Source organism: Pleurodeles waltl, chromosome 10 (genome assembly GCF_031143425.1).
Source record: "Pleurodeles waltl isolate 20211129_DDA chromosome 10, aPleWal1.hap1.20221129, whole genome shotgun sequence".
Lineage (NCBI taxonomy): Eukaryota > Metazoa > Chordata > Amphibia > Caudata > Salamandridae > Pleurodeles > Pleurodeles waltl.
The window spans coordinates 32,863,287-32,880,990 of NC_090449.1; the positions used below are offsets into that span (position 1 = coordinate 32,863,287).

General features: G+C 41.7%; 1 protein-coding gene across 1 annotated transcript in view; it reads right to left on the reverse strand.

Moving 5' to 3' along the window:
* Positions 1–17,301, reverse strand: part of LOC138260986 (myosin-4-like) — a 32,900-nt gene extending 15,599 nt beyond the window's left edge. Inside the window, exons 1-14 of the mRNA XM_069209554.1 lie at positions 17,250–17,301; positions 14,132–14,350; positions 13,878–14,021; positions 12,777–12,933; positions 12,661–12,688; positions 12,436–12,553; positions 12,247–12,339; positions 12,075–12,138; positions 11,884–11,982; positions 8,492–8,595; positions 8,214–8,352; positions 5,210–5,328; positions 306–455; positions 27–197 (exon numbers count right to left, since the gene is read on the reverse strand). Of these exons, the coding sequence (XP_069065655.1) occupies positions 27–197; positions 306–455; positions 5,210–5,328; positions 8,214–8,352; positions 8,492–8,595; positions 11,884–11,982; positions 12,075–12,138; positions 12,247–12,339; positions 12,436–12,553; positions 12,661–12,688; positions 12,777–12,933; positions 13,878–14,021; positions 14,132–14,335 (1,590 nt within the window). The 5' untranslated portion in view covers positions 14,336–14,350; positions 17,250–17,301. The remainder of the gene's footprint in view (positions 1–26; positions 198–305; positions 456–5,209; positions 5,329–8,213; positions 8,353–8,491; positions 8,596–11,883; positions 11,983–12,074; positions 12,139–12,246; positions 12,340–12,435; positions 12,554–12,660; positions 12,689–12,776; positions 12,934–13,877; positions 14,022–14,131; positions 14,351–17,249) is intronic.
* Positions 17,302–17,704: the final 403 nt, after the last annotated feature.

Consider the following 17,704-nt stretch of genomic DNA (forward strand, 5'->3'; position numbering starts at 1 on the left):
CGCAATTTGTTCACATAGACACCCACCTTCTCAATAAGCTCAATGCAGGCAGCCAGATCCATGCCGAAGTCAATGAATTCCCAGTCAATGCCTTCCTTCTTGTATTCTTCTTGTTCCAAGACGAACATGTGGTGATTGAAGAACTGTTGCAGTTTTTCATTGGTGAAGTTGATACACAGCTGCTCTAGGGTGTTGAACTAAAACATAATACAGTTTTTCTGTGATTAGATATTTATTGTGATCAGAGTGTCAGCATCATTTAAAACATTAGCCACCAAAAGATTTCAAAGCCTGCACAAACTTACATCAAAAATCTCAAATCCTGCAATATCCAGGACACCAATGAAGTACTGCCTGGCTTGCTTGGTGTCCAGCTGTTGGTTGATACGGATCACCATCCACAAGAAGAGCTTCTCATAGACAGACTTGGAGAGTGCACCAATGGAGTTATAGACCTTGCGGAGAAAATATTACTTTGGTCAGCTTCAAGAAAGATAATTAGATGTGCACTGTTTATTTTCCGCATGTTTAAAAGACCCAAACATTTTTGTTAAACATATGCAAAGAAGGGAACGTTTCGGAGATTGTTTGCAGAGACTGTGGTGTGAGCTCCTAAGGTTAAATCGAGGTTTTCTTGAGGCAGTCTTATGCACCCATTGCTAGAAAATACCAGGCGCAGAATGGGCTAGAGTGGTTTCAGTTTTAACTTTTTGATCTATTATATGGCACGTAGTCAGATAATATATGTCAGGTTTATATATACAACAGACTCATTTTCACTGTGGGAGTTCAACTGCAAGCTATGAATGGAGATGCATGTAAAGGGTGGCTTTAAGGATGAATGCTTTTCTTCTTCATTCTCAGGTTGGAGTATCTAAACATCATGACTTTTATGGTCCTAATTTAAGTGCTAAAATCAATGAGGCAAGAAAATAGAAAGGGTGTCTTCTAAAACAAAGCCACTGTACCCTTTCCCTTGGCTATATCTATACTACTACTATTCCTAATGTGTTGTAAATACATGAAATATCCTGTCTATTCAGGTATGGACGTGATTTGTATTGGACTTTAAGTCAGAGCAATACTTTTTGTCTGAAACTTGCAAGCATAATTAGAAGTTGATAAGGGAGCAGCACAGAGATGCACAAGAGGCTCTGCTATCCATCTGTCAAGTAAAAGAGTGGGCCCACCTAAAGTGGGAAAATGTATGGCACAACACAATTCAGAAGAGATGGTTACACTAAATTTGAGTCCTAAAGAGAAGGGGCATTAGAGAACTCTAAAATCCAGAACCACCTGAGATGATCAGAAAAAAACAAGAAATGCATTTTCTCCAATTGAGAGTTGGGCGTTAGTGGGGGAACGATAAATTTGCATGCAAGCAAATGTATTGTCACAGTGCTGTAAATCCACCTCAATACTGTCTAATTCCAAGGTAAACCCCCTGGTATGGGAATTATTGTCGGGTGCTGTTTATTCCAGTTGTAAAACCACATGGAATTCCCAATTCCGTGGAGTGTAAAACATATGTTTGCTACCTGCTTTGAGAAGATGGTAAATCTTTTCATAGACCTCTGGGCAGGGTGAGGAACAGAGGGTGGGTGACTAGGCTGGGGGCTGGAAACTGTGTGCAGCTATCATAAAGAATACACATTTTTGTTTTTTAGTTATGGCATGTGAAATACCCTTAGCTTTCTCGAACAGACTATTCTTAAAAAAAAAAAATCATACGTAACAAACATACATAAAGGGGATTTTGTTCAGCAAACATCATCAATTGGTCTGTTACATGTTCATTCTAATTTTGCTTCCACTTATCATAAAAACAGCATGGGGCAGTGGGTCAGTCCACTTTTCCCATTGGATATTTTCACTTTTAGTGACTGCACAATCCTGTGCACATTCTTCATATTCGCCTAAAAATGGTTTGTTTCTCTTCAAGGTGGTTGGAAGTGTCCTTTTTAAATGTTAGCTGTGTTTTATATTACCTTTTAATTCACACTGTTTATTTTGGCTGTGCATCACTTGCTCGTTTAAATGGTGATTATTTTCCATCTCCTTTTAAGACTCTGGCCTAATTTAGGGTTTGGCTGATGGGGTTACTCCATTACAAACGTGACGGATATCCCACCCACTGTATTATGATCCCATTATGTCCTATGGGAATCGTAATACAGTGGACGTGATATCCATCACGTTTGTGACCGTGTAACTTGTCTTCCAAACTCTAAATCAGGCCCTTTGTTATAACGTCTTCAAATGGCATTGTAGTTGTCTGCTATTTGAGTGATTAGAAGTTGTGGTTTATTTCGGTCTCCTTCACAATAATAGTATATAGAATATGGTTATTGTATTAGAAGTAATAAAGCAACTGTACAATAACTAAGTAAAAATGATAAAAACAGCTAGATAATAAGTTATCCAACACTGAACTGGCACATCAGAGACATAAAAGAAAACGGCGTTTTAAAATTAAAAAATTGGTATTATCAAATGTTCCTACAACTACTCTGAAGTAAATGGCGTAATATGAGGTGTAAACATTTTGTTATTCATCCTATTGCTTGGAAGTTCTGGGTTAAAAGGCAAAACCTTCATTGTTCAAATCATATTTGCAATAAGCAAAAGCTTCAGATACTTTTCGGCAACTCACTGAGAATTAGGCAAATACATACAATGCGCTCGATAGTTTCATGCTTGCAATTAGAAAGTTAGTAAGCTTTTGTAGTGTGAGTTCCATGTGCCTTCAAACTGAGCTAACAAGAGGTAAAACAAGCGAAAAACGCAGGCCCTTGAATTTAGAAGAGGTGCTAAAGTTGATGAAAGATAACAATGAGCTGCGTGTAGATAGGAGTCCATGGTATAATCTGAACAATAATACGATTTTAATAAACCCAGATCCGTTACTCTGCTATTTGGTATTTACTGTCACTTATCAAGCCTTTCCGCTGCAGACGTGCAGTTCAGTGCTCAATTTGAGCCGGTGGTTACCACCTGGGGCACCGGAAGTTATTTTTGGGGACCAGCACTTGTTTATCGGCATTAGATGTTTACTAAGAGCAAAACACGGAGAAAAAAAAAAAGCAGAAAGACGGAAGAAGAGAAAGACATGAAAACCGTCGCAAAGGGAGAAAGCGGGAACCTGCAGACATGAGAGAAAAGCAAATGGGGTTTCTGTTACCGAATTAAAGATGAATGATGTGGGTTTATGAATACAGAGCCTTGGAATTTCGTGTTCACTTTTCAGTTCATAGGCGATAAGTTGCATTAAGGACTCCTCTGTCAATGCTAGACAGTCACAGATGTAGGTTAGTTTAGTCAATTGGTGTCAGATAATCAGAGATGGCAAAGACCGTGCCAGTCTAAGTCTTGCCTTAGGTGTTGACCACCGAAAGGATAACAGTGATTTTATCTCATTATCATCGATTTTACTCAGGATAATTTTAAGTCCTCAAAGACCATAGAGCCATATGATAAAATAAGGATCAATTTCAATTCATTATATTAAGCGTCTGTGTAACCGGTCTCTCGCCATAATTGCTTGGAAATCTCTTTACTGATTTAGTGATAATAGATGTCTTCTTCCGTCTGTTTCCAACATGTGCAGACCATGATAAGATGTTAGTAACAGTGACCCATAGGTACTCTTATGTCTTTACTTCTTCAAGGCAAGTCCCGCTTATATACCACCTTCCAGCTTTCCTTGGCTTCCAGAATTTACACTTAGATCAGCAACATGATTACGTTCTTCCAATTTCCTTAGCTGGTTTTGGAGGCCATTAGAGGTATATTATAAAAGCATAAGGATAAATAGGGTATGAATTGTTTCCCTAATTGTGGTTCAAGTCCACTGTCTTTTGCCTAATAATGAGAGAAATCAGATATGTATAACGAAAAAAGAAGAGGTGCAAGGATACAGCCTTGTTTAAGGCCGTTGTTGGTGGACATCTCAGGGGAAAGCGTGTTATTGGTTAATTTGATTTGAAGCCAGGTGCTTTTGTGCAACAAAACCAATTAGTGTAATAATGTTTTGTTTGATGCCCCAGTTAGATAGTTTTTCCCATAACCTTGATCTGTTGACCTGTTCAAGAGCTGATGAGTAATGAAAGATACATGTGTATAGGTTGAGACCCCTTTGTAGGGTTTTACCAATAGGAAGTTTTAAATGGACAATGTTGTCTGTAATTGAACGGGTTTGCCTGAATCCAGATTGGTGTAGTGGCAAAAGCTTGGATTCCATCGCTCAAGCATATAATGCATTCAGTAGATATCTGCCAGATAGCTTCCCTTCGGAGTCAAGCAAAGTTAAGAGTCAGTAATTCTTTAGAATCCCTTTATCCTCTTTTTTTGTGGACCTGCGGTCTCCTTGCCAAGATGCAGGTATTTTACTGGATCTGAGAATTTCTGTTGCCCACAGGTCTGTAAAAGACTAAATTTTACACCAACAAAATTCTAGGGGCTGAAAAGTCCACTTAATAGAAACATAATGGCAGGATTATGCTATCTATGGCTAGTTTAGATGGAGACAGACAGGATGCGTTTTCAGTGTTTTCCTCACAGATAAAGGGTTCGATTGAGTTCTTTGGCAGGGTGCTAACCTTGGTCTAACTTTATTTTCTAGGTTAATGTTGGAATGCTTACTGCTAAGTTAAGGTACACATCTAGCTAAATGGATCTTACACCTTAGTATAAATTATGACACGCAAACAATGGAATTCTATTTACCAAAGTGCACATAATGTTAATTGCTTGGCCCAAGTGCATGTACAAGGTGAGTGATGCTATCCACATTTCTTAGAAATAAATGAAGTGTCTGCTTTAGATTCCATCTTAAAGGAAACATTTCTCATATGTTGTAGACGTCTTTGTTAAATAGATTTTGATTAAAATGGTTTTTTAAATACATTTCAGAAATATTAGAACAACAAATGCTATTTTGAGGTAAAGTTCGCACATGAACATTTTTAGGATCTGTATGTGGGCAATAAATTATTTGTTTGTACTCTAGATGATTAAAGATATTTTGGTTATTTTGGAGTGTAGTTGTTAACAATTTTTTTAAACTTCAGTGTCAGAATTGATAGTTGATAAATGTTGTACTGGGCTGCCCTCACTTTTTATAGAAGTTTGCTACAGTGCAACTCTTGTTCTGAAATAAGTAAGTTTTATTTTTGTATGTTGAAAATGCATAGAAATGTAGAAGATGTACCTGATTAACAGTCTGCCCCTTGGTGACAAATTCATTGCCAACCTTCACTCTTGGGTAGCACAGTGCTTTGAGTAAGTCAGCTGAGTTCAGACCCATCAAATATGCAATCTTGTCAGCAACTGCAGGTAGAAATGAGAGGTGGGAAAGTGTTACAGTCTTTTACTTCCTCTTCTAAATGTACAATTCGTGTAAACACTTTAACATGTCATCATTAGCATGTTATCAACCACAATGCAACATGTTATCTATAACAGTGCAATTTAATTTCAGCCACGCGTTGTCTCCCATTCTAGGGGTCTTACAATGTCATTGGTTTCCTATGCTTGCTAGGTGTGCTTCTCTAATGTCTCCAGACATGAAAGTGTTGCAGTTAAGAAGTAGTATAAATACTGAATCATCTTTACACTAAATAGTATGCATTGCTCTGTTACTTTTAAAGTGAAGGCAATATAATATCCAGGACACACATACAAAGAATCACGATTTACACACCATTAATTGACATCAGTGCATGGTTAGACTATTCCAATATTAAATAGTCGACAATGCAGCAGTCTATTGCATGAAATGTCAGAAACCAAAGTGAAACAAGACCTGGGAAGGTCTTGTCAGTGGAGGGACAAGGAAGAAAATGTCCAATAATTGGGGGTCTAAGGAATACACTCTCCAACCCAGACTACCCAACCAAAGTAAGCATTCCTAGCCAATCTAATGTGAAAACAAAGAAAAATACCTTTCTAGAATCCCCACTTGGCATATACAGAAAAAAAGGAAAAGAATGTTGTTCCTTATAAGTGACCCCCACCCACTCTAGTAGTGGCATGCTTCATGATTGGGTCCAAGCCAAGGTTGGCTCAACCATATTTCAAGGAGCACTTAAAAGAATATACCTGGGGTCTAAAGATAAAAATACCTATTGAGGGTCCAGGACATTCCTTTTTTAGCAGCCCTCCAGGATATGATTACAAATCCAAAATAGAAGTGGTAATTAGGTGCCAAGTGGGTAATGCTAGAAAGGGATTTTTCTTTGTTTTGTAATTAGATTGGCTAGGAATACTTACTTTGTTTTGACATATCTTTAAATGTCCCAGTATTCACACCCATGGTGCCATTGGATAGACTAAAAAATTATCAGAACACTTTGGCATATGTCCCACAAATGTGTGAGATTAATAAGGTGTCACAATTGCAGATGCCAAACAGCAACTCCATATATCACATTAGCAACATATATATTTGGTAAGTATCTGCATCACCGCCTGTGGCTGTTTGTCACACTCCCTCTCCACTTATATGCATAAAGACTCACACTACACATCTAGGCCTCTATTCGCAGATGGCGGTCGGACCACCGCCAATGTGGCGGTATAAGCTCCATATATTAACTCTGGTGGTCGGGCCGCAGTGGGCCCGTCAGCACCGCCAAGATCAGAGATCCTGGCAGTCTGGTGGTTGCAGCGGTCCTAATCTGCCAGTGCAGCGCCGCCTTGGGGATTACGAACTTGTTCTCCGCCAGCCTTTTCATGGTGGTAGCACCAATATGAAAAAGCTGGTGGAGAATGGGTGCAGGGGGACCTAGGGGGGACCCCGTACTACCCATGCACTTGCAATTATGAGCCAGAAACAATGCTGTAGGCTGTTTCCCGCTAGGCTGTTTCCCGCTAGGCCAGCGGGCGGAAACTCAGATTTCTGCCCGTTGACTTAGCAGGAAACTCTTAATGGGCCTGGCGGGAAGGTAGCCAGTATGGCGGAAACTTCCCCTTCGGAAGTTTGCAGATAGTGTAATCCCTCCACTGAACTCATAATCAGGCCCATAGTCTGTTCCTATCTTCATGCACAGAACCCAGTTTTCTTCAGAAAGAGGACAGTCTACAAATAACATGCTTTCAACCATGAACCTGAAGGGCATCGATGATACAAATGAAGAATCTTCAATGTCCTTAACAGGGCTACAAGGCATTATGTAAATTAAACATACAAAGGAGTTACTTTCTCAGCAGTCGAAAAAGTGTTTTAGGTAGGTGTGGGCATAACTCACGTAACCCTTGTAGCACAATCATGTGAAATTGCCTAAGAATTCTGCGAGAATACATTAAATTAAGCAATAAGAGTAATTCTGTGTTTAGTGTTATGTCTCAGAGGAAAAATTCAAATGGACTCAAGCGGGTATATTTGCTCTAAGAAGTAGTGCTAAATGCAACAAAGCACGAATAGCGAGCACAAGCAGCCGCTCATGCTTGCTAAGGGTGCTCTTGAGGTAGGATTTTCCACCAATATACTCAGGGCATCAAGCTCTATTTTGTTTGCCAAAAACAGACGCGAGGATGCATTTTATTTTACACCAAAATTATTGCGCTAAATGCAGCAGAACACCAACAGCGAGTGCCAGCAGTTGCTCACTCCCGCTAAATGTACTCTTACTTTAAGATTTTTCCAATCAGAATTACACAATCATGAGTAATCACATAATTATCTGTAGTCTGCATCAAAGAATAACAAGGAATTTCCAAAATTACTCTGTTTACTCTGGCATAATTGACGTTCCTCCCAGGCCTGGTTTTAGGCCTTACAAGGTGTATAGAATGCCCTACATAAATAAAAATGTAATATAATAATATAATATAATATAATATAATATAATATAATATAATATAATATATGTTTGTTTAGAATAAGTAAGAAGTGAAAATGTTATACTTGAAAAATCCTCTTCTGCCTTATGGTGTTTATACATATTATTTTCTTTCTTTGTACAATAAAGTAATATTGTGTTTCTTTGACAACCTGTCTTCATATCCTATACTTATTTTTAAAAAACGTTTTTCTCTTACCATGTAAATCACCCTGCTTTCTGCCTCTCTGTAGCATTCCATGTTCAAACCCTTCTCACCTTGTGTTTTTTCATCTATTCAGTAGGCAGGCTCTAGTTTTAATTACTGGATGATACAATTGCATTCTAATATCCAATGATTTTCTCTATGATGAAGTGCACAGTATGCCTCACCTTCTGTGCCGTCGGGCTCGGCCTGCTCCTCTCGCTGTTTCTGCTTGAATTTCATGTTTCCGTGGTGCATGACCGCTCCTGTCAGCTTGTAGATGGCGATCTTCTCATCTTGGTTGAATCCTAGGATATCAATGGCACTCTGTAATGAAACAAGGGGCAGCATTTTATGAATGATAGCATTTAGTTAGAGGAATAACCATGGATGGGTATTTCTGCAGTCCTTATTCATAGTAATTTTAATTAACAACACAACGCAAGTTATGTTTATGGTAACTCACATCAGTAGCCATCAGTTCTTCTTCATCATCGATACTCTTCACCGCAATCTCACCCTGGCTGATGGTTGGGAAGTCATATGGGTTGGTGGTAATGAGGAGCATTTCTGTTGAGGAGAAATAATACGAGGAGTCAAATGTTACAGAAGGCCCTTGCTCATGACACATCAATGGCTATCTAGATGTGAAGTGCTTAAATTTCCTTCTGACCTCTGACTAAATGTTATGAGTATCTAAAAATCTAACATTTTACAGTTTAATACCAAGATATTTTAACACCTTTGTTTAGCAACACCATCAAGTGTGTTCATTTCAAAGCAAGTTTAATGGCAGTTTATAACAAAATAATCTAAGTCAGTCATCAATATTTAAGCATCCTTGCCATTTAAACAGCTTTATGATGCATCTGTGTGCTGTTCCCTTATCAGCTCCTCAATTTCTAATCACATCAACACGGAAGAAACCAAATCCATCATGAACTCTATCCACTCCGGCGCCCCTTCGGACCCCTGCCCGCACTTCATCTTTAACAAAGCCGACGACATCATCGCCCCGCACCTCCAGACCGTCATCAACTCTTCTTTTTCTTCTGCTACCTTCCCCGAATGCTGGAAGCACGCTGAAGTCAACGCCCTACTAAAGAAACCTACGGCTGACCCAAGCGACCTGAAAAACTTCCGCCCCATCTCTCTTCTACCTTTCCCAGCCAAGCTAATAGAAAAGACCGTCAACAAACAGCTGACCACCTTCCTGGAAGACAACAACCTGCTCGACCCTTCACAAACCGGATTCCGAACCAACCACAGCACGGAAACCGCCCTCATCTCAGTCACAGACGACATCAGAACCCTGATGGACAACGGTGAAACAGTCGCCCTCATTCTCCTCGACCTCTCGGCTGCCTTTGACACCGTCTGTCACCGCACCCTAATCACCCGCCTACGCTCCACCGGGATCCAAGGCCAGGCCCTGGACTGGATCGCCTCCTTCCTCGCTAACCGCTCCCAAAGAGTTTACCTCCCTCCGTTTCGCTCAGAACCCACCAAGATCATCTGCGGCGTACCTCAAGGCTCATCGCTCAGCCCGACACTCTTCAATGTCTACATGAGCCCCCTCGCCGACATCGTACGCAAGCACGACATCATCATCACCTCCTACGCCGACGACACCCAACTTGTACTCTCCCTCACCAAGGACCCCGCCAGCGCCAAGACCAACCTACAAGAGGGTATGAAGGACGTCGCAGATTGGATGAGGCTCAGCCGCCTAAAGCTGAACTCTGAAAAAACGGAAGTCCTCATCCTCGGCAACACCCCGTCCGCCTGGGACGACTCCTGGTGGCCCACGGCCCTCGGCACCGCACCGACCCCCGCAGACCACGCCCGCAACCTCGGCTTCATCTTGGACCCTCTTCTCACCATGACCAAGCAAGTCAACGCCGTGTCCTCCGCCTGCTTCCTCACTCTCCGCATGCTCCGCAAGATCTTCCGCTGGATCCCCGCCGACACCAGAAAAACCGTGACCCACGCCCTTGTCACGAGTCGCCTGGACTACGGCAACACCCTCTACGCCGGGACCACCGCCAAACTCCAAAACCGCCTGCAACGCATCCAAAACGCCTCGGCCCGCCTCATCCTCGACGTACCCCGCAACAGCCACATCTCCGCACACCTGAGACACCTGCATTGGCTCCCAGTCAGCAAAAGGATCACCTTCCGTCTTCTCACCCACGCACACAAAGCCCTCCACAACAAGGGACCGGAATACCTCAACAGACGCCTCAGCTTCTACGTCCCCACCCGCCCCCTCCGCTCCGCTGGCCTCGCACTTGCTGCCGTCCCTCGCACCCGCCGCTCCACGGCGGGTGGGAGATCTTTCTCCTTCCTGGCGGCCAAGACCTGGAACTCCCTCCCCACCAGCCTCAGGACCACCCAGGACCACTCCGCTTTCCGGAGACTCCTAAAGACTTGGCTGTTCGAGCAGCGATAACCCCCCCTTTCCCCCCTAGCGCCTTGAGACCCGCACGGGTGAGTAGCGCGCTTTATAAATGTTAATGATTTGATTTGATTTGATTTGATAATTATGATTGCAAATTGCAGTCATAGAGTTGTGCTTCAACTTCAAGTTGTGGGCCTCACCATGCTTCTTCATCTCTCAACAGGTAGCACTTTGGACCCAATGGTGTCTCTTTAGTCTTATTTGGGGATTTTTTAATGATATTATGTTACTGTCCCATCTGCAGCAATTGAATATCTATTTCTAGATGACGTTCAATTAAGAAAACAGTAACATTAGAAAATAATGACAGGGGAGAGTTGCTCCATCACTGCTGTTCTTAAAGTAGCTACGGATTTAGGCCCATATTTATACATTTTTAGCGCCGCATTTGTGCCTCTTTTTGATGCAAAAGGGGTGCAAACTTACAAAATACAATTGTATTCTGTAAGTTTGTGCCACTTTTGCGTCAAAAAATTATGCAAATGTGGCAATATAAAAGTATAAATACGGGCCTTAGCCTCTTAGTTTTGTGCTGGTGTTTTTGGAAGAAAGAATGTCCTTTCGGTTCAGATGTGGATGTGAAGCTCCTTTTATTAGATAAAAGCTCTTACCCTCACAAAGGGAGGCATGCTTCATCATGGGGCTTCTCCTCACAGGTTATGAACAAATGAGTGTGATTTATAGAAAAAGATTATTTGAACTCCTGAGCCAAGGTGGTGTTCTATTTTGATGTGTAAAATAGTTTTCTAGCCCAGTATTTTTGTACTCAATATTATGACAAACAAACAAAGACATAGATTAAAAGCACACATATCCATAATATTCCTAATAAAACATAAAAAAATAAAATTAAAGTTATACATAGATATACATGTACAAAGCTAAAAATGAATACATCGATAGACCAAATAAGGTTGCTTCAAGATATTGTGACATGACAATTTACAAAGAAGCCATCATAAAAATGATATACAAATACATTTCTCATAATAAAACTTAAGAATTAGAACGGCTGTGTTATCTTGGGTAATTGAACGTTTGGAAGTATATATAATGAATGCCCATCAAAATGTATTTTCCTGGCAATCAAGTGTAATTGCCTCAGATGACACATTCTGTAGTTTACATCATCTGTGGAAAATTGTTCATGTACAGTTTGTAATCCTTTTTGGTGAGAATGATTGCCAGATGAAGCTTTTTTCTGAATTTTTCATTTACAGTGGCTCAGTGCTGAGAAAACCCACATGTTCTCCAACTACTTCATGTTAGTCAAATAGAAATAGACTTCAAGCAATGTTCATGCCTGTTATCTCTGCTATGATGTCTTGCCCTTCTTTAACACACATGAATGCACTTGAATACTGAAAACTGGAGCTATGACCAATTCTAAAACTTACCGACAAGCTCTGGCTTCTTGTTGGTCATGATCTGATAGAAGATGTGGTAACTCCTCTCGGCTGAGAGCTGAAATGTTACTCTAGACTTTTCCAGCAAGTCTGTAAAATAAGGCATTAATAAAAGAAGAGTATTATTTAAATTGGGACACATTTAATAATATATATATATAGATTTTAGAGTCAACACTTACATGTTTCTATATCTGCTGAAGCCAGTTTTCCTGTAGTTCCGAAATGGATTCTGATAAATTTACCCTAGAGGGAAAACACAGACTAAATGAATTCATTTTTTTATTGCAAGACAATAATTCGCTATTTAAAAACAAGAGTTAGGAGGGAAGTAAATGAAGTTGGAAGTCTTACGAAACGAGATGAGTTGTCATTCCTCACGGTCTTGGCATTACCAAAGGCTTCCAGCAGCGGATTAGCCTGGATGATTTGATCTTCCAGAGTTCCCTAGAAGAGGCAAAGTTTCAACATGTATGAAATTGTCTGGCATAGTGTGAATCATGAGCAGCCTCTTTACAAATGAACTAAAAGTAATTTGTAAACCTGCATCTTGTTGGCCATGGCAGGGGTCTCCTTTTTCTTATCACCAGCGACTGCAATTGTTGCAAAGTACTGGATGACACGCTTGGTGTTCACAGTCTTTCCTGCACCAGATTCTCCACTTTAAATAAAATCAGAACAATTAATTAAACATGTACATAGACCATGGTACACCATAAAACATGTGCTTATTGCAAATAACTTTTTAGTAATATGTGATTTACTTACGTAATCAGGACAGACTGGTTTTCACGATCTTTTTTTAAAGAAAATAAATAAATGTCATTATTGGGTAGGCAATGATGAATTTGAAACAGTGCACCAAATTTAAAACAAAACTTTACCTGTCAACATGAACTGATAGGCGTTATCAGAGATGGAGAAGATGTGAGGTGGGGCTTCCTGGCGCTTCTTGCCTCTGTAGGCAGCTACAACCTCAGGGTTGTACACCGGCAGCCACTTGTAGGGGTTCACAGTGGCACAGAAGAGACCAGAGTAGGTCTGTAAAGGAAAACAGCTTATTTAGGTGACAGGAACCATAATTTTCTAGTAACAAGAAGAGAGTTTCTATTTTAGACATGCTTTAAGCATTCAGAAATATTTTTGTACGTTACCTATCATTTGTGTTCCCTTGTTTAATATCGCCGGTGCGCTGAATGTGTGTGAATACTCCTGCATTGTGACCTGATAGCAATCAAGTAAAATATAGGATCTGCGACTGGGGTTCGGCATTTCAGGGATACTAGGATCTCTTCCTTGCCCAGGTTTTTCCGCACACCTCTTTCATCCAGCTCCCTTCTCAGCGTTGGCAAACATGATTAACCTTGAGCTTCACTGTATTGTTTCTGTGCATGCCGCGTGCCCTACATTTTAGTAACCAAGACTATATAATGTCCTTCTGGCATGTGTGGCCCAGCTGACGGAAAACTAGCGTTTATATTCCCCGTTTAGCAGTGATGGCAAAACAAAAACGCAGAGGCTAGCTTGCATGTCAACAGGTGTGCAGCATGAGGCATCCAGGAGGTTCAAAGGGAAGACAGGAGGGCAAAATCAGAAGAGAGTATGTGTTTTATGATAATGAAACCCAGAGGACAGAAAGAGTGAGGACCAGGGGAGAAACTAGTCTTATACAAGTGCACTTGGCTCCCCGGCCTAAGACAAAACAACTTTTATGAAGGATGACGTGTGTACACATTGCACACAGAACAATTGTGTCAGTTTCTTAACGTGAACCGACTTATTTGACCCCTTTTAAGGTGATACATTTCAAACGCTGGTCATTGAACGTACATGGCCAAAATCTCAAAGCTTATTTCTGTACGTGTGATGTGTTCATGAAATCCAGGTGTAGTTTACACATACGCGAGGAGTATGTCACACCTAGTCATAGAAACATCTTTATGAAAAAAGCAAGCAGTGTTGACGTGCCGGTTATCTGTACTTACATAGATCATCCAGGCTGCATACCGATCAGCGAGGTTGAACAGCACGGAGGCTTCATTCAGATGGGTCATTATGACCATGTCTTCAATCTTGTCGTACTTGGGAGGATTCTGAGGGTAGACTTGAGTGTCTTTGACTGTTACAGTCTGGGAAGAAAAAAGACAGACACCGATAAAGTTGGAATTAAGCAGAGACGCCTGGCTACATTATAATGCTAGACTTGTTTATGTCATCGTTGGTATAAGATTCTTTTTACCCTTCCATCATCGGTCTTCACGGTGACTTTGCCACCTTCTCGGGCCGTGATCATTCCCTTCACGAAAAGAAGTTTGTCATCATCTACGAAGCAGGAATTCTTGGCATCAAATGGCCTGTTCTGAGCCTCCAGCCTTTCTTTGTCAGACTTCCGCAGGTACTGTGCGGCCTCCCCAAACACGGCCATTTCTGCATCCGAAGCCATGGCCGCTGGCAATTACTAAAGTGGTTAGAACCAACATTTCTGTCACACAAAACGAAGGGCGTTTACATCACAAGCATTACTGAAATAGGTGAATGCAATTTATCAATGTAGTACTCCCACATACTGTACTTTGACAGTAAAGTCTTTACTAGATCGCTTTTACCTGTTATCCTAATGCCAGTAATACGGCACTAGAAGACACTACAAATGTGTCTTCTTTCAAGAAATTGATCCATGAAATGTACTCTAGCAAGTTGGACTTATTAACCTACATGCAAATTCTGCGGTCACTGGAAGAAGTAGGGTACCCGTGGTTGAAAATGTTCTTCAAGCCACTACAGTGCTAAGCAGATCCTTCATCTGTGGAAGATGTCGCCTCTTCCCAGCACTGTTTGTGAACTACAAGAAAGGAATGCTGAGCCGGAGAATAGAATATGGTCTTCACTGGTCACTCAGCTCTGCCTTCATCGTGTCTTCCACATCAGTAGATCCACTGGGGGAGCTAGCATCACCGCAGTGCTGGCAGGGATCTCTTTAGGGTGTGTGATCCTCCTCTGGGGAGCAAATTCTCTGCTGACCTGGCAGGTGGGCAGGCTTCACGTCAGGGTCTAAATCACCCAGTAGTTATTTGAAGGTGTTGTTCACCTGTGCCTCTTCAATTTGCGTGCAATCACTGCAACCAGCACAGAATCTATCAACCTTTAATCCATCAGTATATCTACAACAAATGTAACCGCTCGCTTTGAATTCAAATAATACAGCAATCTTACAGCCTTACATGTCTTGCTTCCAACGAAACGTCCTGTAATCCAGGATTTCCAATTAACCTTTACTTCTGTAGTCAGTGTGAGTGAGACCAATCCTCTTCCCAGGTACCCTGATCAAGGAGTGCAACTTTTTGGGTTACCGTGCCTTCCTACTGCACTCCAACAAAATAGTATTTACTTAGTGATTGTTTGCCCTGCTTTCCTTGGTGCAACTCGGCGCTATGGATTCATTGCAAGATGACAACCAGCATTTTTGGAATCTCCTTAATAAATAAATGTATACAGCATTGAATCGGAGACTTGGCCATCTATGTTTGATCAATCTACCGGCCAGCACATTATCTAATCTTTAACCAGAGCAACTACCTCCAATCTATATACTTACAACAACACACAAACCCTTCACACAACCCCCCAACACACAAAATAAGGGAAGCTTACAATCTTGTCAGATGGTGTACCTGTTCTGTGTGTTTTAAGTAGGTGCACTGATGTTGTTTCTTCTATGTGAACATGCTTGAAGCTTTTACGGGTTTTCACATACTATTGCTCATGCATGTCGGTGTGTGTGTGTGTGCACCTTTTTTAGGTGTATGTTCAGGTATATGCATATCTGTGTGGCTGTGTGTGTGTCCTATTGATACCTGTGAGCTAACCGTTGAGTGATGGTAAGAAACGTACAATGCTGTTCCTATGCGCTGTGGCTTGTATTGGTGCTGTGGTATAGCTCCCTGTGTTGTGTGTCAGTGAAGAATGGTAACCATATTTTCACAATGTAAAAGCTGCTCTCAATGCATGTCTCCTGTAAGGGCTCACATATACTCCTCTTCTCCCACATCTCATGGTAAAGTCTGCAGACCACCTGTGCTCTTGGGCTTGAGTTTCTTACTTTTTATCTGGTGTTCACTTTTTTGCTATTCTCACTTGTTTTCTGGGGTTTCACTAAAAGCTTTATTGGAGTTACAGATCACTAATTGATAATGCAGGCTAACATGCAGGCATCAATCATGTGTACAAAGTGGCCATCCTGTTGGTAAACGTAGTGCTTTACTGGTGCCCTAGATGCATAGTGGGCCAATGGCAGCTCACTGAGTCTGCAGCCTTATAGGGCAATGTCGGAGTGGTAGAATGGCCTGTCCATCTCTGCCAGATGCCACAATCTGCACTATCTGATAATGGTACCAAGCATCCTGCTGCCCAATCCATACCTGTGTGTAACTCATGTCTTTGCTCTGACTGTGTCTATATAGTGGCAACGAGGAGCCCTACGCTCAGTTATTGAGTGTGGCCCTGGCTTCAGTTCACTATTATAAAGTAAAGGCTCTATTTATTTTTTAAGTCTTTCTCAGTTTTTCAAGGTACCTTTTGGCAGTTTTTACTGATACTCCCCCTCGCCATTTGGTATGGAACAATCCCATAGGTTGTCTTCCGATGTCGCGTGGCTGGTGTCCTTCATTGTCAAGGATCCGTGTGTCCAACAATGAAGGGCGTGGTTTAGAAAGCTGTGTGACTGTGTGTACTAGCCATTGATAGAAACATGTTTATCAAGAATTATCCTCTACAGTATGAGGGGCCACTCAGTTATTGAGTTCCGTGTTTCCAGTACCGTAGGGGGGTGACACAGTTCGTGTCTCAAGCAGCCAGAAAAGGTGGGTCTTCCACTGGAGAAGGCATGTCTGCTGACCACAAGCATCACCAGGAGTACTCACACCGCCTCACTAGCGGCAGAGGAGAGTCTGTGCCCACTCTTCATCACCACCTGATAATCCTTTAAGGGAGACGCCTGGAATCCATGCATTGGGGCTGGCCTGCGATCCCAGATCCATGGGACTGCTCCTTGCACAAGAGCAGGGGCAAGCCGTGTGCCTAATCTGGGTGAGGAGTGAACAAGAAGCTCTTGCGGTGTATTATGATTGGAGTGTTGTGATCATTTGTAGCAAGTGCTGTGCTGAGTGTTACAGGATCCCAGCCTTCCCGAGCTGCCTCTGCTGAGGGGTGAGCTGTGGACCCTCTAATGTTTGAAGATTGTTGTCGGGTAACAATGCTTATGACGTTGGTATTCAATGATAAAAACCTAAAGCAGATAATGATGACATCCTGGAGCTTCATGATTTACGGACTGGGGTACCGTGAAACAAAAGCCTTACCTGACAGTGTCACTGTGATGAGAAAAAGAAACCTCCACCAGGGTCCCTGAAAAGCAAAAAGACCTGCGTTAGCACGAGTATTCACAATTCAAATGAAAAATGTTTTCTTCCAGGTACAGTTTTACTAGGCGTGAATAAGTGACGGGTGAGTGAGTTACTGAGTGATTAGTATAAAGGTTAAATGGAAGCTAATGAGTGGGCGACTACAGAGGAGTGAAAGGAGTGGATATGCGAGTTAGCAAGTGAATAATCAAGGTAGTGAATGAACAAGGTACTGAATGAGTTAGCAAGGAGACAAGCTGTCAAACGGGCAGGTGAGTGAATGACGAGGGAGTGATGATGGGAGCTTCTGCATGTATTACTGGATGTAAAATGACCCAAATCCCAGACAAAGTTTCTGCACTCACCTGAAATGTCTGACGCCTCAGTTTAGGGACTTCATCTCTTCTTATATA